Source organism: Mus caroli, chromosome 2 (genome assembly GCF_900094665.2).
Source record: "Mus caroli chromosome 2, CAROLI_EIJ_v1.1, whole genome shotgun sequence".
Lineage (NCBI taxonomy): Eukaryota > Metazoa > Chordata > Mammalia > Rodentia > Muridae > Mus > Mus caroli.
Window position 1 is genome coordinate 68,462,510 of NC_034571.1, and position 24,118 is coordinate 68,486,627.

Below are 24,118 nucleotides of genomic sequence, written 5' to 3' on the forward strand. Positions count from 1 at the left end.
AGCTATTGGATGGATCACAGGGCCCCCAATGGAGGAGCTAGAGAAAGTACCCAAGGAGCTAAAGGGATCTGCAACCCTATAGGTGGAACAACAGTATGAACTAACCAGTACCATTACCCCCCACCCCCTCCCGCCCTCCAGAGCTCGTGTCTCTAGCTGCATATGTATCAGAAGATGGCCTGGTCTGCCATCAGTGGAAAGAGAGGCCCATTGGTCGTGCAAACTTTATCTGCCTCAGTACAGGGGAACTCTGGGGCCAAGAATTGGGAGTGAGTTGGTGGGGGAGTGAGTGGGTGGGGGAGTGAGTGGGTGGGGGACTTTTGGGATAGTACTGGAAATGTAAATGAAATAAATCCCTAACAAAGAATAAGAATAAAAAAAATGGATGAAATGGATAATTTTCTAAACAGACACCTAAGTAAGTATTCAATATGGCAAAGACTGGTGATTGTATATTTCAAGAACGGAAAAACTGTTCAAAATTGAGGGAAGTACCATAAAAGTCCTTCTAGACCACCAGTGGCCATAACAAAATAAACATTGCCTTGAACTATAAGCAATAAGCCAGAGGGAGAGTTGGTACAGTATGGCCAGACCATGGTGCTAGCCTTGCTATACTAGGACAGCTATTGGGGCAGCCTGGTCTCTCTGCTCTGTTCCCATGTAATGAGAACCATAAAAACACGTTCTTTTAAATGGTGTATGAACCAGTAGTTTGAATATGGAGAAAATAGTGAATTATTGTTAATTCTATTCATAAGAATCGTTCCCTGGTCTAAGGTGTCAGTTGGTGTTTACTGTGTGTTTCTGTCCAGTCCCCAGAAACGTGTGAAAAATCCAGATATGCAGTCAAGCACTTTCACAAGTGCTGTAGAATTAACTGGCTCACTGGCCGGCCAGCCTGGCCTTATAGGTGAATTATAGGTGAAAAGAGAGACAAAACTAAAAACAAATAAGAACAAACTAGATAGCACCTGAGGAATGACTCCTGAGGTTGGCAATTTTAACCTCTACATGTATATGCACACACCTCTACACACAACAATACGTACATGCAGCTCCACACACATACACAACTCCACACACAAATACATTTACCATAACCAATACAGGGTATTACCAACACTTAAATTCCTTATGGATTCTTTTATAATCTACCCATTTACCCAATTAATCCTATTTCTGTGGGAGAAAATGCTCTAAAATTGCAGCTGAGCCTTTAAAGCACAAATAAGTGCAGGTGTTTGGAATCATGCACAGATCCATCAATACACACAAACACACCCTTGCTGGGCGGAGTGGCACTCTACAAAGCGCCAGTCAGTGCCCGTCAGTCATTCCCTATGTCTATCCACTAATTATGAGAGACATGTTGTTGCTACATGTAGCTCAGGCTTACCTGAAACTTACTCGGTAGCCCAGGCAGCCTTGAACTCATAACTTTCCTGCCTCTCTACCCAGTGTTAGGATTACAGGTGCTGCCATCCTAAGCTTTTTCGTCCACTTTTCATCATACTACAAGATATAAATTATATAATAAAAAGTAAAACAACAGCTGGGAATGGTGGCTCATACTTTTAATCTCAACATTCTGGAGGCAAAGGCAGGAGGATCTCTGCGTTTGAGGCTAAGAAGGTCTATAGAGCAACTTCCAGAAGAGCCAAGGCTACGCAGAGAAATCTTATCTAAAAAACATAGTAATGATTAAAAACAAAAAACAAAAATCACCAAACCACTCTTGTTTGTTTGTTTGTTTGTTTTGGTTTTTCGAGACAGGGTTTCTCTGTGTAGCCCTGGCTGTCCTGGAATTCACTCTGTAGTCCAGGCTGGCCTTGAACTCAGAAATCCACTTGCCTCTGCTTCCCAAGTGCTGGGATCAAAGGCGTGCACCACCACTGCCTGGTGTACCAAACCACTCTGGATGTCAAAGTGTAGATGTTTAAAGCCCATCCTTTTTGTCCCTTTCTCTGGATAGCTTTCCCTTATAACTGACCATTTTCAACGCTGAAGGATGTCAAATGCTATGGATGGCAAGGCAATTTAGTAGTACAGCCAACTCCAACAACCTGAATCTGACCTCTGTGACCCTCAAGTGGAAGGAGAGAACCGTCTGCTCATATGACACTCAAATGCCTCCTACACTAAACACACACATACATACATGCAACTACATATACCCAAATACATTTTCCACAACCAATACAGGCTCTTAAATGTAACATTTAAAACATCCAAAGTATGGAGTTGAAAAGAGAAGGCTCAGAGGTTAAGGGCACTGGTTGTTCTTCCTGAGGACACAGGTTCAATTCCCAGCACCCACACTGCAGCTTAGAATTGTCTGTAACTCTATCTCCAGGAGATCTGACAGCCTCACACAGACATACATGCAGGCAAAACACCAATGCACATAAAATAAAAATAACTAATTTATACAAACATTAAAAGAACCCAATGTAATATAAAGCAATATTCTACTTTGAGAATTAGATTCATTACTTGAATAAATGAGCTTGTATTGTGCTGGAGAGATGGCTCATTAGTTAAGACGATTGGTTGATCTTCTAGAGATCCTACATTCAATTCCCAGCAACCATAGAGTGGCTCACAATCATGAATAATTGGATCTGATGTCCTCTTCAGGCATACATGCAGATAGAGCATTAATACAATAAATAAATAAATAAATAGTATTTAAAAATGAGCTTGTATTAAAATATCAGTGGTAAATTTGAACATAGAAATCAATATTAAAAAAAACAAACAATGTTCTAGTTACAATACTTAGTACAAAGAGAAAAGGAAGGGAAGGGAAGGGAAAAGGGAAGGGAAAAGGGAAGGGAAAAGAGAAGGGAGAATGGAAGAGGGAAGGGAAGGGGGAAGGGAAGGGAGAAGGGAAGAGGGAAGGGAAGTGGGAAGGGAAGGGAAAAGGGAAGAGGGAAGGGAAGGGAGAAGGGAAGGGGGAAGGGAAAAGGGAAGGGAAGAAGAAGAGAAGAGAGAACCACAACCAATAAAATGCAGAGTTTTAGAGCCCAGTCCTAAAGGATAGATCTAGACACTGGTCCTGTACCTAAGGCTTGGGAATCACTGCAGAAGAGGAGGCAGAATGATAGCAAGAGCAAAGAATGATAGCAAGGAACAAAGAGTTAGCTGTGAGATTGTCTCCTAGAGATGTCAGAGAAGTCACACCCATGGAATCTCACGAAGTGGCTGAACAACACCAACAGACACACTAGCAACAATGGCCAGGGGTGGGGAAACCTCAAGCCTACATAAAGAACTACAGCAACTAAGGAATGCTAAGTGGGAGAAATAGTCTTCCTATGGAAAGAGGACACATACCACTTTTTTTGTTTGTTTTTGGTTTTTTTTCGAGACAGGGTTTCTCTGTATAGCCCTGGCTGTACAGAAATCTGCCTGCCTCTGCCTCTCAAGTGCTGGGATTAAAGGCTCCCAAGTGCTGGAATTAAAGGCCTGCGTCATCACTGCCTGGCTACACATACCACTTGGCGACCCAATACCAAATGGTTAGCCCTGAAAACACATAAAAGTAACATTATACAGATGGAGGAGGTTGTATTTAGGAATGTATTCGTGTGTGTGCGCGCACACAGACACACAGAGGACATATATATATAACACACATATACACACATAAAGATAACAACAACTGAAAAGAGGTCAGTGCCATGCATGTGGTGGTGCACACCTTTAATTCCCACACTTGGGAGGCAGAGGCAGGTGGATCTCTGAGTATACAAAGCAAGTTCCAGGACAGCTTCGGCTGTTACATAGAAAACCCTGTCTCAAAAAACCCCAAAAAACAAACAAAGGAACGAGGTCACAAATTGAAAAGAGGACAGGGGAATGGGAAGCAGGAACTCATGTAACTGCATTATAATCTCAAAAGTATTTTTTAAAGTTGCCCTATTTTTAATTATGTGTGTGCATACATGTATGTGCACAGGAGTGCTAGTGCCCCTGGGGCCAGATGTATGAATTCTTCTGAAGTTGGGGTTAACTGGCTGTTGTGGGGGCTGGGAACAGAATTTGGGTCCTCTGTAAAAGCAGTATGTATTCTTAACTGCTGAGCCCTCTCTCTAGCATTCAGACTTAATTCATTGAGACAAGAGACTCACTATGTAGATCAGCTGATCTTGAACTCACAGAGAGCCATCCACCTCTGCCTCCTGAGTACTGGAATTAAAAGTATGTGTGCCACCATGCTTAGCCAATTCTGATTTTGTTTTTTTTTTTTTAACTGATATTTAGTTTAAGGGTACATCCTTCCTATTGTTACTGAGTAGAATGTTGCATAAATATCAATTAGATCAAATTGGCTGATTAAAGCTCCCATGATCCTATTTTTGGTCTGTTCTATCACTGACAGTATTATTGAAACTTCTAATTATGATGTGGACTGTCTATTTCATTTGCAGCTCAGCTGTATGTATTTGAATCTGTTATTAGGCATATTACACTTTAAAATATTATGTCCTCTTAATGAATTTTATCTTTATTTCCAATGTTACTCCTTGTCTTATAAACTATTACATTTGCATGTATGGCATAGATTTGGGCCAAATAGCATTCTATTCTCCTGATAGGACCGGCTGTGCAGAGATGGACATGGACCCAGCATCAGGAAACTACGTGCTAGGCCTTGAGTCTGACAAAACTATGTCTTGAAAATAGGTGAAACTCTGGCAAAACAAAGAACTGGAGCCTCTGTCACCATCCTGCACCAAAATGAGCCTCAAAATAGCTCAAAGTTGGAAGATGGTCCTGGATGCATTTTAACCCCCACAGGATGGGGCAGATTTTTAATGCTGAACTTCTGATTATGTGACACATTGCCAGTCTGCGTTAGGGCTCCTGACACCTAGAAGGAAAAGTCTCACAAATGTTCTATCAAGTGATAAGTATTATCCAATAGTTCCATATAATTAAAAGTGAAAAGCCAAACCACTGAGCACCCAAAGTCAGCAGCAAAGCAAACATGCATGCTTGCAGGGAAGGATGCCCCCATGAACTGGACTGAGCCAGGAGCAGAAGTTGAGGCTGGGTCACATGTCAGTGGTGGAGCTTAGAGGTAATTTTAAACCAGAGAAGCAGCATGCAGGAAGGAACAGTAAAGACTACTGACAAAATGGCTGGAAACATGTGCAAAGGATGTATCTTATGGGCTAGCATCAGAATATATTAGAAACTCCTGGCACTGAATAGCAGAGCCACCAAGCGGCTTTAATTTTACTTATTATTATTGGTACACGTGTGTGTGTGTGTACACATGGTTGGGGCACACATGCCAAGGCATGCACATGGAGGCCAGAGGACAAGTTTTATGAGTTGGTTCTCTACTTTTACTGTGGATTCCAAGAATCAAACATAGGCCGACAGCCTTGCAAAGCAAGCACTTTTACCAGCTGAATTACCTTGCCTGCACACCTTCAAATAACTCCAAAAAAAAAATGGGGCAGGTCTAGGTAGTGTGTGTGTGTGTGTGTGTCTGTCTGTCTGTCTGTCCAGGAGCTCACATGCAGCCTGAAAAGGAAGCATGGTGAGCCTCATCTCAAAAAAGGAAAAACATGTATTAACGGAAGACAAAAAAAATGATTAACATGAAAAGATCATGTACTGTTATTAATCTCAAGGGAAATGCAAATCAAACCTAAAAAGGGGTGTCACCTCATGGTGGTGAAAACACCTATTCCCCAGATGGAAAGAACCACTGCTGGTGAGAGTGTGGAGAAGCTGCAATCTTGACGGTGCCGCCAGTGGGAATGTGAAATACTTCAGCTGTTAATGAAAACTGCCGGCTATTCTTTTAAGAAATTTATGCAGGCTATCCCAAAAGTCTGAGATCAGGATCTCAAAGATAGCTTCACCCTCTGTCAATAGCAGCATTTACTGTAACATTTAAGTTATTTCTTAATAGTCAACTTATGGGGGAAAACAAACCCCTAAATATTCATGGATGGATGAGTAAAGAAAATGGGTGAATATTCAAAGAAATGGTCTTACTTTGGCTTTCTATTGCTATGATCAAAAGCAACTTGGGGGGGGGTATGTTCTGGCACATAGATATGCTGGTGGAAACTGAGGCAGAAGCTGAAGCAAGGCAGAAAGCTGGGACAGGAACTGAAGCAGAGACATGGAGCAGTGCTGTTCACTGGCTCTCATCAGTGCTGCTCTACTTGCTGTTTCCATACCAACAAGGCCAGCTGTACAGGGTAGCACTGACCAATATGAGTTGGACTCTCCCAATCAATAACTAATCAAATATATGTCCCACAGACCCGTCTCCAGGCAATTCCTCAAATGAGATTCCTTCTTCTCAGATATGTCTAGGCCTATGTCAAGTTGACAGAAACCAACCAGTACAGGAATATTAATTTAGCTTTTAAAAATAAATTTTACCACATGTTAAATATAGATAAAACTGAAGGACACTGTGCTAAGTAAAATAGGTCAGTCCACTAGGACAAACTTCAGATCCACTTACATGCAGAATCTCAGATAATCCACTCCTAGAAACAGAAACTGGATTCCAGGGATTGGGAGGCCAGAAAAGTGGCAAAGTTGCAGTTGACCTATTATACTGTTTGTGTCCTGTTAACAGTTCTAATTAATAGATCTCATTTTCTTCTTACAACAAACAAACAAAATCCCAACCTCAAAAATCAAAACTCTCCCGAATTGTGCAGGACTCTAACATTTCTAGTTGTGATTGCATGCTTGTTCCGGCTGTCACATTCCTGCTAGCAGAATGTGATGTTCTACAACCATTTCACATCACAGTCACACACTGAATATCGGATTCTGAGGAACAGGGCATTAGTAAAGTATTTTAACACTCATGTTCATGCATAAAACAACACCATGCTCTCCTCATTATATTGGTATTTGCACTTGAAGTATTAGAACAAGGCCATCAGTAAACATTTAAACCATCAGCAAGGAGTGAGATGAGAGGGCTGCAGTGCTGGGGCTGCAGAGGCCAGGGCAGAGAAGGGCAGCAAGCATTCCAGAAGGCAGAGGCAGAGAGGCAGGGAGGGGAAGAGAGAGTGGCAGAGAGAAGGGAAGAGAGAGGCAGAGAAGGGCAGAGAGAGAGGCAGAGAGGCAGAGGCAAGTGTGACCACTATTTTTGACTCTCACACAGAAGCACTGAGAAGTACTGTGCCAGGTAGCAACAGAAATGAAGTTCTTACAGGGACCTTCTAGGCGATTTTTTTCCAACCTCCCAGTTTCTGCTCATCATTCCTTTTCTTGTCTGAGTGCAGAGGCAGAGAGAACCCCATTATGTACTGATCTTGGCTATTTTTGTCTTCTTTGGCCCACATTCAAAGTGAAGAGAGGGGGAATGTGCTTAATATAAAATACACATTGCAGTTCCTTTTAACCTCTTATTTGCAGAAAAACTATTCCTTTAAAATCTCATGTTGGATACTCCATGTTCATATCCATAAAGGATAACACAGTACTGCAAAAGCTTAATAAGATACTTTATGATAACCATATTAATGAAGCTAAGACAGAAGAATCTGGACTCTGTGGCCAACCTGGACTACATAATATGTTCAAGGCCAGCCTGGGCTATATAGTTAGACTCTGTCTTCAAATTTAAAAAAATGTTATCATGATGTTATCAGAATTTTCATTTCATTTTTCAAACGTATATAAGTTTTATTGATATAAAAGAACACGGGTCTTAAGAATGTCTTTTCAGAATGTATTTTGTATTGAGATTTTCTGTTGTTATCAGACTTGGTTTCAAAACAACAGGTCCACTATGTCACACTGTATACTAACTCAGTCAGTCATTCAGTCAACACCTCTTAAATGTGTACCAGTTGCCAGCATTTTCCCACATATGGCAAAAGGGAAAACGATTAGAATGAGGGAGAAGGTGGTAAGACGTTTAGTGGGTACAGCACAAGGAAGTGAGGAGACACTGTCACTGAACATAGAATTTCAGGGCAGCGGAAGAGAACCAAACAACACTCCTCTCGGCGTGCATCAAACCAAAGGGCAGAGGGCGTGGGTCTGTGTGTCCCAGAAGGAGAGGAGAGACCCCTTCCTTCATCAGGAGTGTGTCCACTGCTGCCCTTCTGGTTGCCAAGCAGCAGGACACTGCCTGCTGGCCAGGTACTTACTACTTCTACAGTCCAGAGGTCCTGACCACTAACCTTATTATGGAGCCTCCTGTTATGGTGCTATTTGAATTCTACCACAATTTGCATTTTGGAAACCACTGCCTGTATCTTCTCTTAAAAACAGAGGATTTCATTGTACTCTGTAGTACAGAAAATACTCAAGGGCTCTTATGTAAACCCCACTCCTCCCAGGAGCTGAATGGAAACCCCCAGGGTCATCCAAGACTCTCCACCATGCTAGGAGGAAGGCCAGGATTTAATCACTCCTTTATAGAAATGAATTAATTGATATAAATCCAGAAAAAAACAGTTATAGATAATATGTTTTAATAAGTAGTGGCTACCATGTACCTACATAGACCAGTTTTCTGCCATAGAGAGAGAGGTTTAGAGAGAGTAGGCATTTGGGCCAATTAGGCAATGGTCCATGTCACAAGCAAATGCCTGAAGGCAAAGGCTTTCCTCTCCTCTCCAGTCCTTCCCAGAGTCTTAGAAGGAGGATGCAACAAATGACTGTGGAGGGCTGCTTCTGTTTTGCTTTTGATATATTATTTAATTTTTGTTTTCTCTACATGTGGTATTAGGACAGAGTAATTCTCTTTAAAATTGTAAAAGATTCGCTTTATTTAGTGTGTGTTTCTAGGAGCATAGGTACTATGGCATACGGTTGGTTCTCTACTTCCCCCATGTAGATCCCAGAGATAAAATCCTCAGCCAGGAGCCAAGGAAGTACCTTTACCTTTACCTATGGAGACATCTCATCAGCTCAGAATAGAGTAACTCTTAAAAAAATTTGATTAGTTAGAAATACATTCAATTTTCATATTAATTAAAGTTCATATACATATAGAAACATCACATGGTACCACACACACACACACACACACACACATTTATATGTCAATTATAAATAAAAAACTACAAATTATGGGTTACTATGTGATGTTATCATATGGGTCTATATATCTAATACTCAAATTATATCTCTTGCAACATTTGCTTCATTTTACTTTTTGGTAAAAACATCTAGAATCCCTCAAGTTCTTTTGGAATTATGCTCAAATCTATACTGACATCTTACCAAGCTTCTACAGAATGTGGTATCTTTACTGCTAAATGATAGCCTCCCTAAGATGTAGTAGCCTTTCTATGATGTAAGAACAACAGAGGGAAGGGAGGGGAAGAGAATGAGAGAGGGAGAGGAGGGGTCGGGAGGAGAGGAAAAGGTTACATAACAGTACAATCCATTTTTTCACTTTTCTCCTACAAATCCCCAGTCACAGGGTACAGCTGCTCCGAATGGTTCCCTCCTGGTGAGTGCTTGCACCAGAGGTAAACGGTGCTCTTGCATTCACCCCGAAATAAGAGCTGGCAGCTCCAGAGGCAAAGCACAGGGAAAGGAGGCTTTGGTGAGGTGGAGGTCACTGGGAAAACACTCCACTGAGAGAGCGCTGCAGGCAGACCACATGACAGGCTATCATGGAAACAGTTCTGTTTCCCACAGTAGCTGACTGCACATGTATACCAGAGGCAGTGCCCTTCTATGCCAGCATCTGCATGGACTGAGTTCCTGCTAGAGCTGCAGTTCTTTTAGGGATATTCTCTGAAATCAAGCAGGACCCTTTCTTTTTTCTTTTCTTTTTCTGAAAACATTTTTGAAAATGTTACTCCACAGGCACATTTAAAAAATACCCAGAGTTATTTTTAATAGGAGGAGTCAAACTCTGAGACTTCTGACCTTGTTAGTGATGCTAAACACTGTGTAGAATACTTCACTGTCCCACAGAAAACCCTTCTTGACATGGACTGTTAATGAATAGGCCTCAGCTGGGTTTCATCTGCGAGCTCCAGAGAAAGAACTCTTCCACATTTTATGTTCTTAAAACAAAATAGAAGAGGAAAAAAAAAAAACCAAAATAAACAAAAACAAGTATGCTGAGGCCAGGGTAGAGCTCAGTGGTGTAGTGTCTGCCTGGCAGGCACAAGGTTCTAGGTTCAGGCTCCAGTTCTGGTGGTGGTCAGGGTCACCATCACTCACATAGTTAACACTTTCTGGGTGTGCAGGATTTACTTCTTATAAAGCTATGTGGAAAACCCTAAAAGATACAATCTTCAGGAGAGGGGAAAGTATATGCTTGTTCATGCAAATTCTTCAACAGCCCCGTTTGTGTCCAACCAATACTGATAAGCAGCACTTAACAGAACCTGATTCAGCACTGCAGGGATCATGTCATAGGCCGGCTTTGCCTAGGAGATGCACCTCTTTGAAGATGCTTTGGAAGTCCCAGGATCTCTCAACTATGCAGATGGTTCTTCCCTTCTAACTTAATAGGCACTTTACAAACCATATTCCTGGGAAAAGCCCTGTAAGATCAGGCTATAAATCACCAAAACTCAGAAGCCTACGGGTATTTATTGATTTGTTTACTTATTTATTTTTGGTTTATAAGTGGACGACGTGGCTAAGGCTGGATGTACATATTTCCATTTTCTGCCAATTTTTGATTTGTTGAATTGTCTCAATTCCATTTTAAAGCAAAAATATTGGTTGAAAAGTAACCCCCAAATAGTATGAAGACTACAATCTATTCCTCAGTATAGAAAACGCAGCGTATACTGAGGCATGTTTGTTGTTTTGTTTTTTAGCATGAGTAAAATAAATGCTGGTGTTAAAAGTCAGGATGGATTATAATCTGGATAAAGTCCCTTAGTAGAGAGCCCGGTGCACTCTATATGCTGAATAAATGTTAAATAAATTAACAGATAAACCCCCCACATTTCCAGACCTAACACCTTTTTTTTTGCAATCAAATATTTCCATTCTAACATTAATAATACTCTGTGTAAACTGAATATTCTTGAGTCTTAAGAAAACTTTTAACTATCAGAAAGTTACTATAAAATGCTGGCTCATCTGCCTGCTGAGTGTAACTGGGTCTCCTTACACATGACTTCAAGTTGCATTATCCCCTGATTTAGCATGGAAAGAGCACAACTTCAAGGCCTTATACCATGAAGTAAGTACAGGCAAGATATATATATATGTGTGTGTGTGTGTATGTATATATATATAAAACCTTCATAAAGGAAGATTCAGGTACACTGCATAAAACATGTTACAGCAGGAATTAAAAACAATATATGCAAGGTGAAAGCTACCATGAAGAGAAGCAGGGAAGCTGCCAGTCACAGGCTCAGCCTCTATGGTCCCAGGGCAGCAATCCTCCTATTACTGTGGTCAATTTATTAACGGAAGGAGGAGAGAAGACAGAAACTATGGGAAATGCACACCATCTGCTCACTCCAGATGCAACTGAACATGCCTGCTACAGCAAAGCCTCTGTCAGAATCGGACAGATAAGACTTAATCCCCTTCTGAAATCACCAACAGAGGTAGATACATTGCAAAACAGATACATGCAAGGCCAAACTCATGATTAGAGACCTTTATATCATCGTCAAGACTTAGCAGTGTGTACAGTGATTACAGAGAACATCGTCACAGCACCCGAGAAAATGGGGCTGGATTTCTATGAGCTCTATTTAGCTCTACCTTAAATAAAATCAGGATTTAAACATGTCCTTTCCTTGAATAGCAAGAACATTTCAGTCAAATCACCTTAATTTTTCAAAGGCATCCAAAGACGAGCCTGTAACACTGTACACTCCAAGCACTGAACATTTTTTATGAGAAAAGGCCAGAAACAAAAATACTCTTACCTTGAAATTGTGAACCTTTTCATATTTTGGAATTTGTTCATTTTCTTTCAGAGTTGCTCTTCTAACAAGTGATGTCAACTGCGAATAAGCAAAGAGTTTCAGAGGTTGCCAGATTGTCACAGATGACTTTTGAGAGCCCAGTTTCATTCCCAAGGCTGCTATCAGTAAGCCTTGCTGCCGGCCCTCGGGTTTTGCTTTGTGGACTGTGGCTCTATTAGCTTTCCTCCCCGACCAAGACTCTTTGGATGGCATTCTGATATTCAACGGAATAGGAAGACAAAAACCAAAAAACCCTGTGTCAGCCTGCGACTGCCGGTGAACTCTACTCAGCTAGCACATGAGCATGCTGCAGCCAGCTCGAGCCCTAACCTAGAGAGCCGTGGCCACGCCACGCACCCGAGCACAGGGAGGTGCAGGAGAGTGATGAAGCACTTCTTCACAAGGCCGATTAACACACAAATTCTCTCTTCCTTTTATAACAGGGCTCTATATTTAAGCTTCTGAAAACTTAAGAGTCTGCAGAGGAAATCAGTCTGTGCTAACATACAAAGCACGCAGCATCTTTCTTTGGGAGTCCTTTTTTAAAAAGCCTGACAATTGTGACAAATGACACATTGCTGAAAGCTTTCTTCTCTGCTCAACATGTCAATGTCCATTCTGAATGAGAGATGCCTACATACAGCCTGCAGTCAGTCGCTAGCAACAGACACCCTGCGAACTCACTTGCAGGAGGGGGAGAAGAGGGAGGGATTTGCAGGGGGAAGCAAGACTAGACTGGCCAAAGGGAGAGATGAAACAACCAATGAAAACCCAGTACCAGTATTTAAGTACTGTGTTCCTCAACTCGCTCTTTCCCCCCTCCTCTCATGCAAGATTTTTCTTGCTGGCTCAAGGAAAGAAAAAAAAAATATCTGTAGAAAGGTAATGAGCAATGAGTGAGTCCCACACTAAAGGCAGAGGAAATCAGCACATACCAAGGGTTGTATTTAAGAGCAAAACTAGCCAAACAAACAAATGCCTGCTAGGTAGACTCTGAGGGCCAGCCCACGCCTCTGCATGTCATGTGTGACATGAGCTGCCCCACTGGGGTGAACCCAGACTTCTTTTTTGTGCATTGGGGGTGAGGCCGCTTAACTGACCTCCAGTTTTATTAAAGGTGAACAAAAAATAGCTACATATTTTGATGAAGAAGAAAAGGAATTTAAGTGTTGCATTTTCATCCAGAATAGCAAGCATGCATGTGGCATGGGGATATCCTCTAGTGGGCGTCTTTGTCTACACTGTGTGCATTTGGTTGTAGATCTACACTTAATACACCCATATGCTAGAGCCTAGTTTCCTAGTCCCAATACTTTTTTTGTTCAGAGACTGAGGCTAGAGGAGGGGAGCTAAGAATAATCCAGAAGCACAGGCCCTCGACGCAGTGTGGCAGTGCTTACCAGACCCTGTCTTCAGCTGTAGAAAAGGGGCTGCTGGCTGAAAAACTCAAACACAATTCTATTCAAGAGCAATGATATAGTTCCCTAAGGGGCTTCTCCCCATCTGAGCTCCCATAGAATCTCACATGTAGCCTGGCTGTTCTGGAACTCACTATGTAGATGAGGCTCACCTTAAATTTCCTGAGATCTGCCTGCCTCTGCCTCTGGAATGCTGGGCTCTCAAGGCATGTGCCATTACACCTGGCTTCAGTGTTTTCCATTTGGTTTTCTAACCATCTCTCATCTGTTTCCTTGTCTTTGCTATATAATTAATCTTAAGATTCGAATGCTACATTGTATTTAAGGAATTTAAAATTCTGGATTTAAATGAATGGGGGAGGGAGGTGGTAGCTGGAGGCTGTAGGTTAGCAGTAGAAGCATGTGTCTGGAATGTACAAGGACCTGGATTTGAGCTTTAGACCAAAACCAAAGCAAAGCAGAAATCCAGTCAATTGACCACTATGCACACATCTCAGATTTTATAAAATATAGGAATTATTCCAATGAAAACTCTAATTTAATTATGAGTCACCCTTAAATTATATTAAGATATTGGAAATAATGAGTGCTGTGTATGTGTGTGCATGTGTGTGTGTGTGTACCTGTAAAGGCCAGAGATCAATGACTATCTCAGTTGATAAGGTGTAGCACCTTCTTGTTCTCAGATAGTGTTGTTCAATGAAGATGAAGCTCACTGTTTTGGCCAGTCTGATTGGCCAATGACCTTAATAAGCAATAGGGCTCTGCTTGTATCTGCTCCCTGGCCTAGACACACTATGCCACACCCAGCTTTTATGTGGGTGCTGGAGTGTAAACTCAGGTCCTGATGTTTGCACAGAAAGTACTTTACCTCCTGAGCCATCTTTCCAGCTCCAGGAACTGACTTGAAAACATGTCCAATTACCATTTTCTTTGGTCTATACACAGTCCTTTTATTCTTTTTTTCTGTACTGGAAACTGAATGGCCTCAGCCATGCTAGTCAAGCACCCTCCCTGGGAATCATACTATATTCCCAATCTTTGTGGTTTTAAATTAAGCAAATAAAAGAGAGACATTAGCATTACTCTATGCACATTTCAGTTTCACAAGTTTAGCTTCAGATGATTGATAAGAGATTATAAAATGATAGGACTGAGAGGAGACACATTGGACAAAGCTTTCTTGCCTAACATAAGTGATTCTTCAGCTCTAGCCTAGTTAGTCATGTGACGACTGGAAACATAGTGTCAGTCAAGTCCTTGGACACATTCAGCTGAAAGTCATGCTGACCCAGTCCTCAGTGGGCACACACACAAAATGCCCAAAGGCAAACATAGTGGCATTTGTTTTCAACATTGTACAATCCTAACTTAGAGAAAAGAATTATGGGAGTAACCCGTAATTGTTGGTATGTTTGTTTTCTGTCTTGAACATCTTAGCCAAGTTTCTATTAGCCCTTGTGCTTCAGTTAAAATAATTAAAATCCAACTATGCACAAAAATACTCATAGTAAACTTTCTTAGAAAGATGCATGGCCAGGTAAAGTGAACATTGTGTCTAGAAATAAATTTTATTATAAACTCGGCAGAGTTTTACTCTTTTTGTTAGTTTTTCTATTAAGCAAGACATGCTGGGTTAAATTACAGCTTGGGCAGTGACTAGACCTTGAAGGAGATAGAAAATAACACTGTAGGATAACAAACCAAGTACCTGTCAAGTGTGTGGCCAGTAGTGTGTCTGCAGTGTGAGGACTGCACTTCTGAGTTGGTTTTGGAGACCAACTTTAAGTAACAAAGGTGCAAACTCTGAAACTCTGAGCTGCTATAAATGTTCTAATGTTCTAGACAGATGTCTGTCATTGTGCTTGCATGAACCTGGCTACTTCTGCCTTGTTAAGTTAATAGACTGTTAATGATAGCTACACTTTGTCAGTGAGTGCTTACGTACCATGCTCTCTGATGATTGCATGCACAGTCTCATGAATCCACAGATAAACCTTGTAAGCCATATGAATAGTGAATCCTCATTTTGTACTTCCAAGAACTGACACTCACAGAGGCTAAATCCCCAATGCTGTATAGACTCTAGCTGGGAGGGAGGAGAGCTGAGATCCTAGTGTACCATGTCCACACTGTGAGAAAATAAGATGAACTATGAAGTTGGGGGGGCACTTTTCTACTCATTGGTTCATCTGCTTATTTACCTTCAATTTCAAAGGTTAGTAACAGATCACAAGAGCAGCAATAAGAACAATGAAGTAAAGGAAAAGTAACAGATGTTTCCTCAAGTTTAACTTGCAGTTGGTGGAGTGAGAGACACAGTTGTCAGGGTTCAACCCAAATACAACTTCATCCAGGAAGCCTTGAAAAACATACATGGATTAGGTGTGACTTTGCTCATCTGTAAACCTACGAGTCCTTTGCTTGTTTGTTAATTTTAAGACATCATATTCACCCCGTGAACTGTAATAACAACCTCCCTGGCAAGATCAACCCATGGTTTCAGCAGTAGCATGAATGTTGGAGGTGGGGGGGTAGTGGTGGTAACCAACTGCTTTCTGGTTGGATTTAAGGCCCACTCCACAATAGAAGACAATGTACCTGGTACTATAAATCTGACCAAGAACCTATGCCTGGAGAGTTCACAGGCCCCAGAGGTGAGCCTGTTACTATTTTCTGCTAAATGGCCACAGTATCAAACTGCTCTCTAAATTCATTTCTCTCCCTGTAGATCAGGGCATCTTTCAGAACTCATTAGAGAGGTGTCTTTGTACAGTGGAGAGTGGTTAATGTGGGAACTCATAACTGGTCAAAGTGCAGAGCACAAGTGTGGAACATTTAGGCACAAATGTGACATGTGCACCCCATGTTGTAAATCTGTGGTTTTTCTGCACAGCCCCACTATGTTGCACAGCATGACTTTACCACAGGCTTGAGTCTCACTGTACATGTGAACTTGTCACCATGCAATCTTCCATATGTTGCAATGCCAAAGAGCACTATCAGAAACACCTTGTCTCAGATTTGAGACAACTGCATACTGGAAATCAATATTTTTACTGTATGGCAAAGTTTCCTGTTCTTATAGAAACTTAATGGTTTAATTAACCAAATGACTTTTTATAGCTATTCATCAGCATGTATCAAATTAGTGTATCTGTGAGCTGTATCAAGTTAGGAGCACATCCTTATTGGCATACAAACTTGCCTTCTTGCTAATAAATGGTAAAATTATACATATCCCAAAGAATTATTTTAAATTTTTATGATTTATTATCTGTGGCATATAATAGTAAATATATATGCTCATATTAAAATTAAAATTATAAAGTATTACAATATAATATGGTTGGTAATAATAAAAATAAGCATATAAATAAGACATCTATATATTTATTTTGTATATCTACATACCCAAGATTCTCTAGAAATGTCTTGGGTACAAGTGACAAAGCTTAGCAAACACTGGCCCACAGCACACAGCACGTCTGGACACGGCCCTTCCTACTGTGTATGCCACTCATCCAGTCCCCCACTCTAGCTCTAATCAGATCTTTTTAAAGGCATAGGACAGTGACAGGGATGCCAGCGAGGAAGCAAGGTTGGAAGGAGGATGAAAACCTGGGAGGGAAGGGGACAGAATTCAGTAAGGAGTAAAGACTACTTGCAACCCTGCTTAGTGTTCCCATGGCTGTCACAACCACCTGAAAAGTACAAAACACTGTCAGTAACTTCATCTGACAAAGAAACTATCGACTTGCTCAAAGTTAAGACAGCAGAAGGAGAAAGTCTGCAGCTGAATCCCCATCTTTAATCTCCAAGGTTCCTTCTGTCATGGTAGTATTAACAGGTTGTGAAAGTCAGGGTTCTGGGAAGGGGACTCTGATATTCTGATTCCATAACAAAAAACAGAAAGAGTGGCTTAGGTAGGAGTCCAAACTGGTAGTGCACAAGGCCTATATAAGATTATTCTTGGTGGAAGTACCGGTGGTAGCTAGGTTTTACTTAGAGCAAGAATCTTTGGGCTGTCTTCAGAACTGACTCTGCCCATCCTTGACACCACCTGGTATTTCTGAGGGCGTATCTAAACAACGACAGTTACACGGCTAAAGGGATGGGAAATGGGCAAATTCCCTGTTCTGGGGGCAGCACTGCCCACAATGGTCTGGACACTCTCATATCAATCATTAATCAAGAAAATGCACCACAGACTTGCCAAAAGGCCACTGTGATGGAGGCATTTTCTTAACTAAGGTTCTTTTTTCCAATATGACTCTAGCTTGCATCGAGGTGACAAGACAAAACCAAAAACAACCACGAAACAACCATCACACACCAAATACAAATGACTGATTATATTTCTTTTTCCACAAGTACCTGTGTGTGTGTGTGTGTGTGAGTGTGTGTGTTTTAATAGGACTGAAGCTTAAGCCAAAGGAATAGATCTTCGACTACTGAATGTCAGGACTCCTTTGTGGTAAGGGTACTCTTTAGAAATACCTTTTCCTGGGGACTTCACACAACACAAGGAGCCCTTCTTTCTCTATAACATCCTGACTACATATATCACAGGCCCAACACACATGCTGTCTTAGTCAGGGTTTCTATTCCTGCACAAATATCATGACTAAGAAGCAGTTGGGGAGGAAAGGGTTTATTCAGCTTATACTTCCACATTGCTGTTCATCACCAGGGAAGTCAGGACTGGAACTCAGGCAGGTCAGGAAGCAGGAGCTGATGCAGAGGCCATGGAGGGATGTTCTTTACTGGCTTGCTTCCCCTGGCTTGCTCAGCCTGCTCTCTTATAGAAGACTGCCAGCCCAGAGATGGTCCCACTCACAAAGGGCCTTTCCCCCTTGATCACTAATTGAGAAAATATCCCACAGCTGGATCTCATGGAGGCATTTCCTCAACTGAAGCTCCTTTCTCTGTGATAACTCCAGCTGTGTCAAGTTGACACACAAAACCAGTCAGTACAATTGACCCCTTGTCAACTTGACACACAAACATATCACTAGTAAGCCTCAACCCTTAGTTCTTATTCATCCCCAAGATCTTAAATAACTTTAAAAGTCCCACAGTCTTTACATATTAAAAGTTCAATCCTTTTAAAATATCCAATATCTTTTAAAATCCGAAGTCTTTTTGCAATTTAAAGTTTTTTAACTGTGGGATCCACTAAAATAGTTTCTTCCTTCAAGAGGGAAAAATATCAGGGCACAGTCACAATCAAAAGCAAAAATTAAACTCCAACTGTCCAGTGTCATCAATGAACAGATCACTGGAAATAGAAACTAAACAGAGACACAGTAAAACTAATAGAAGTGATGGACCAAATGGTTTTAACAGATATCTATAGGACATTTCATTCTAAAACAAGAGAATATACCTTCTTCTCAGCACCTCATGGTACGTTATCCAAAACTGACCATATAATCGGTCACAAAACAGGCCTCAACAGATATAAGAAGATTGAAATAATCCCATGCATCCTATCAGATCAGCATGGACTAAGGCTGGTCTTCAACACCAACAAAAACAACAGGAAGCTCACATACAATAAACCCTACTCAATGATAACTTGGTCAAGGAAGGAATAAACAAAGAAATTAAAGGGTTTTAGAATTTAATGAAATGAAGACACAACATACCTAAACTTATGGGACACAATGAACGCAGTACTAAGAGGAAAACTCATAGCTCTGAGTGCCTCCAAAAAGAAACTGGAGAGAGCTTACACTAGCAGCTTCACAGCACACCTGAAAGCTCTAGTGCAAAAAGAAGCAAACACACCCAAGAGGAGAAGACGGCAGGAAATTACCAAGCTCAGGACTGAAATCAACCAAGTAGAAACAAGAAAAAAAAAATCAATAAAACCAGGATGGTTCTTTGAGAAAAATCAATCAATCTTCCTTCCTTCCTTTCGTCCCTCCCTCCCTTTTCTCCTTTTTTTCTTCCTTCCTTCCTTCCTTTTCTTTCCTTCCTTCCTCCCTTCTTTCTTTTTTCTTTCTTCCTTCCTTCCTTCCTTTTCTTTCCTTCCTTCCTCCCTTCTTTCTTTTTTCTTTCTTCCTTCCTTCCTTTCTTTTGTTCTGTTTTTGTTTTTATTTAATCAAAAAAACAAATAAACAAAAAACAAAACTAGCTTCCTTTTGGGAACTTTCTGAAAACAACACAAACAAACAAACAAACAAAACAAAACCTTTCATATCACACCTACAATATTTTATCTTATTATAGTTTTTCCAGTTCAAAAGAGCCTAATGAAATTACAGAAAACTTTAGCAATCCAGAATTTAGATGTTCTCCTTCACATCAGAGACTGTCACAGTCATTAGATTCTTTGTATGTACGTTGTCTCATGGAAATTAACACTTAACAGGGTTGGAGGCATGTGGATGAGGCCTGCAAATGATTGGTATATTTAAAAACAAAACAAAACAAAACAGGAGCTTGAGAGATTATTCACGGTTAAGAGTACTAGCTGTCCTTCCAGAGTACCCAGGATAAACTCCCCATACCTACATGACAGCTCACTACTGTGTGTAACTCCATTTCAGGGATCCAACACCCTCATGAATACATACTACAGGCAAAACACCAATGCCCCCCAAAAAAGAAAATTTTAAAAAGAACACGTTTTTTTGAAAAAAAATACGTGAAACTCAGCCTGAAATGACAGACCATGTGAGGTTAGGACAAGTGGTTTTTACCTTTGGGTTATGAATGCATCAGAGTAAGCTTGGGTCTATGCAGGAGTTGTTGGAAAAATCTCATCTGTCCCAAGCCTGACTCTATAAGCATGTTTAAGATCAAGAAGTCACCTGCGAGGCAGTTATCACCTTCTAGTCTTATTTCATAGTAATTTTAATTACTGTATTCTACTAATCTACTGACCCACAAAAATATCTCCGTTCAGCTTTTATATTACCCCACAGTAGGGTTCTTTCCTAGAACTTAAGACTGTTGGTTACATAAGCTAGTTCATTCTGTTCTCACGCTCCTGCTTTTCAGAAGGGAAATCCATTGATATTAAGGCATTTGCTTAGAAGTGGAAAATCCAAGCAGCCACGATGGAAATCCAGGCCTCGTGATTTCATACCCTGTCTCTCATCTCTGCTGCTGTGCTTCACTGAGACCCAGGGACATGACTGAGACTGAACTGTAAGTGAGGCTCAGGATGATAGAGAGAACCATTAGCAAAAATAGTCACAGTTAAAAATGACTATCCCCACCTGAGTTCTGAGCTGACAACTGGTTGACAGCATATAAAGTAGTGGCCAGTGTGTTAGTCAGCTGTCTGCTAGTGTGGCAAAACATCTGAGAATCAGCTTAAAAGGACCAAAGGGTTACTTTGGCTTCCTGTCCTTGACGAACCCCTCACAGTTACTTAGTTCTTTTTTCTCTGTGCTTGACACAGCAGAGAAAGTCAGCCTGCATCATGGCAGCCGTCCAGGGGGCAGACCCAGCATCTCCATCAAGGGCCTATGCCTACGGACCTAGCTTCTGTCAGTCAGCCTTACCTCTTAGAAGCTCCACTGCTTCCCAACACTGTCAAGGACACTGACTTGGGGCTCTTGGGGACATTCAAGTGCAACTAGAGCAGATAGCCTTGGCAATTAACTCCAGGCACTTTAAGGCCCTTCTCCCCCCCAAATAAAACCAAGCCATGATTTTGCCTATGGTGGACATAGTGACCTGTTGATTACACTTAGTCACATGCAGTCCTTGGTTAGGTATTAGAGTTTTAGGGGAGAAGTATTACTAAGAAGAATATCTTTTTTTGTTTTTACAGTTTTTTTTTCTGTTTTTTGAATGAAAACAAGACTATTTTCCAAAACAATAAATTAAAAAGGTAATCAACTAAGAAGCCACCTTTAGGAATGTGCAAACTTTCCATTAACCCCCACTAAATCGACACTATAATGTATAGGACAGCAAGCCACCACGTAAATATCTAAGTCTGAACAGAGATTCTAGACTGGCTAATATAGATATTATATAAATTAAGATGCATTTTCTAATTTTTAAAAAGAATGTAACATTAAAGACTTTGGATAACCTGAGAAATTATATTTTCTGTACTCCATAAATTTATTCAGGAGAATGCTAAAGTGTCCAATACGTGCAGCTGAAATACTGAGCACATGTGAATTAAATCAATCAACAAGTATTTCCGTGAGTACTGTATGTTGTGAATTGGTGAGTACCAGAAAATAGGGGCACATGCTATGTTCACAAGGGCCAGATATTAACGTGATAATACAGATTTCATAAATTAATTACAATTGAAGTACATATTAGTAAATAATAGATATTTTCATCCGATTTTAGTTTCCCAATCCCACTTTCTGCGAAGGGCTAAATTCATCCACTAATCTGTTTATACTCTACTTCCAAACTACTCCGCCATCTCCTGGGACTTGTGGGACAGGTGACTTCTTTCCAGGCCTACATTCCAGATCACTCTTTGTTCTCTTCCATGACGGGTGTGCCTTTAAACACTCTCAAAATGCAAACACATGGTGCAGTCCTTTTAGCAGAAATCATGTAGTCAGGAGGCTGCAGCTTATTCATCTCCTCTTAAGGCTGCCTCACCACTTTGCATGAAGACTGAAACTATGTTTTAAGAAAATACATTGAGCATGGCTATTGAGTCAGATGATGTGCAAATGAGTCTCAGATCAACCTAACAGTGAGATAGGATCTTAGGGAAGGAATACTACAGCAATAGCTGTTAGGTGAGTCTCTACGAGGTATTGACTGTAGGGAACTCTATTCTTTCCCAGAGAGCTGGAATGAAGAGGACCTCCCCAGGACAGACATCAGGAGGCTGAGACAAGGCACACAGCATGTACATAATGTAGGCAAAGCATGTACTTTCAGGACCCCGCATACACAAGCACTGGAAACGGACACTCTGGGGGGAATGCGGACAGTGTGAACACTGCCCGCAGACAGTGTGGACACTGCCAGTGCCACTCTGTCACTGTAACTAACGGCTTAGAACAAAGAAGTAAAATAAATGCTACACTGGACACCTGCTCCAGCTCCTGTCTGTACACTGTCAAGTCACATTTAATATGAAGAAAATGTCTGAAAACATACTTTTTGTTTTTCAGCTATAAAATCCAGTGGCTGGCCAGGGATACAAGAAAGAAGGGCTTTTAAACACTGCTTCTTCATTTGACAGTCAATATGGCTGCAGACAATGAACTGGAAACATGTTGGAGAGAAAATCTGTGATGACAGAAGTATCTTAGCAACACTGCTGACCAAAGGAGACAGTGAACTGGAAATATCTGTAGCACGGAGGGAGCATGAGCCACCTGAGGCAAGAAGACGTGTGGCAGCCCTGAACCGCAGGGCCCCATCTCTAAAGACCATTTATAGGACCAAAACAATTATTTTTGGAATAACATTGAAGAATAACATAAGGTTCTAGGAAAATTCCTTCATGAGTAAAAACTGTGAGGATGAATGTTAAGACAAGATTAGAAGGAAAGAGAATGTGGGCACTTCCTATCCTTAGCAAGCAGAGTTCCAAGCTTGATCGTTTTTTCCTTCTATAAACTCAAACCAGAAACTCATTCTGAGATGAGATTGTTTATCATTTCAAAAGCAAGGAAGACACAGATGAAGGAAAGGGCTAGCTAGAGAATTTAAGTGAATGTACTTATTGCATTTTTTCACTGTCAAAATGCCAAACTGCATTATCAGTTGAATGTTACAAATGTTGATATAGTTTATGCCATATCAAAAATTACAATGTTAATATCAGAATTAATTTCACCAGAAAAGCCCATCATATAGTTGAAAGCTTTCAAATTCTAATTTGAGAACCAAAATGTCTACCAAACGACGAGCTGAAAACACACAGGAGAGAAAACTTGTAATCTCAGGGATATCTTAGCAACGTAGCTGTTCTCATTTTTATAAGAGTCACTTCTCTGATACCCTGAGCACAAGATTGCATGCATTACATTATACTAAAGGTACTGTTTCTGATGAATAACAGTGAGCGATGAACCTGGGGTTTGTCAGGACCTGACAGCTCTGGGGAGTGAGATGGCACTTAGCCTTGGTTCTGAATGCAAAACATATGCACGTTGCACTCTGCGTGTAGCCTAGCTACACTTAACAACAAATGCTGCTTGAAATAACTCTGAATAAGACAAAAGACTACTACTGTACCCTGACATTCAATGTTTCCACTCTTAGAGAACTGCAATGGTTTATCTGTCATACCTCAGAATCTACGAAGCAAATTGGTATATCCTTGGGTTATATTATATTGGGGTGTTTGATTTTAGAAGTTGGAGTTTGAGCTGCTGATGAGTTCTATGAAAATAAATCATGAAATGAAGTTTGGTAGTAGTCAGCATTTCCAACAATTTCTGAAATGGCCCTAAACACATGTATTCCTACATTCTGGACTGTAGAAATGCTGGGAGGCAGCATTCTCAACACTAACAATAAAAGCAAAATATGAATTATCTGTGGAAATGTTAATCATCTAACTGCTTTTGCTTCATGCATTATATAAAAGCAAAATACACTCATACGCAAATTTGCTTTAGTCTATAAGAAGTAGTAACATTATATGTATACCTAAAAATTATTTTTTTTAATTAGGTAAGTATTTCATTTACATTTCCAATGCTATCCCAAAAGTCCCACACACGCTCCCTCACCCAATCCCCCACCGACCCACTCCCAATTCTTGGCCCCAGAGTTCCCCTGTACTGAGGCAGATAAAGTTTGCACGACCAATGGGCCTCTCTTTCCACT

The 24,118-nt window shown here is 40.9% G+C and overlaps 1 protein-coding gene across 4 annotated transcripts in view; it reads right to left on the reverse strand.

Annotated features, from left to right (window-relative positions):
* The window catches only part of Chn1 (chimerin 1), a 156,153-nt gene that overhangs the window by 33,843 nt on the left and 98,192 nt on the right, over positions 1-24,118 (reverse strand). For all 4 annotated transcript variants that reach the window (XM_021182689.2, XM_029474318.1, XM_029474319.1 and 1 more), the window contains one exon: positions 11,874-11,951. In XM_021182689.2, the coding sequence (XP_021038348.1) occupies positions 11,874-11,951 (78 nt within the window). The remainder of the gene's footprint in view (positions 1-11,873; positions 11,952-24,118) is intronic.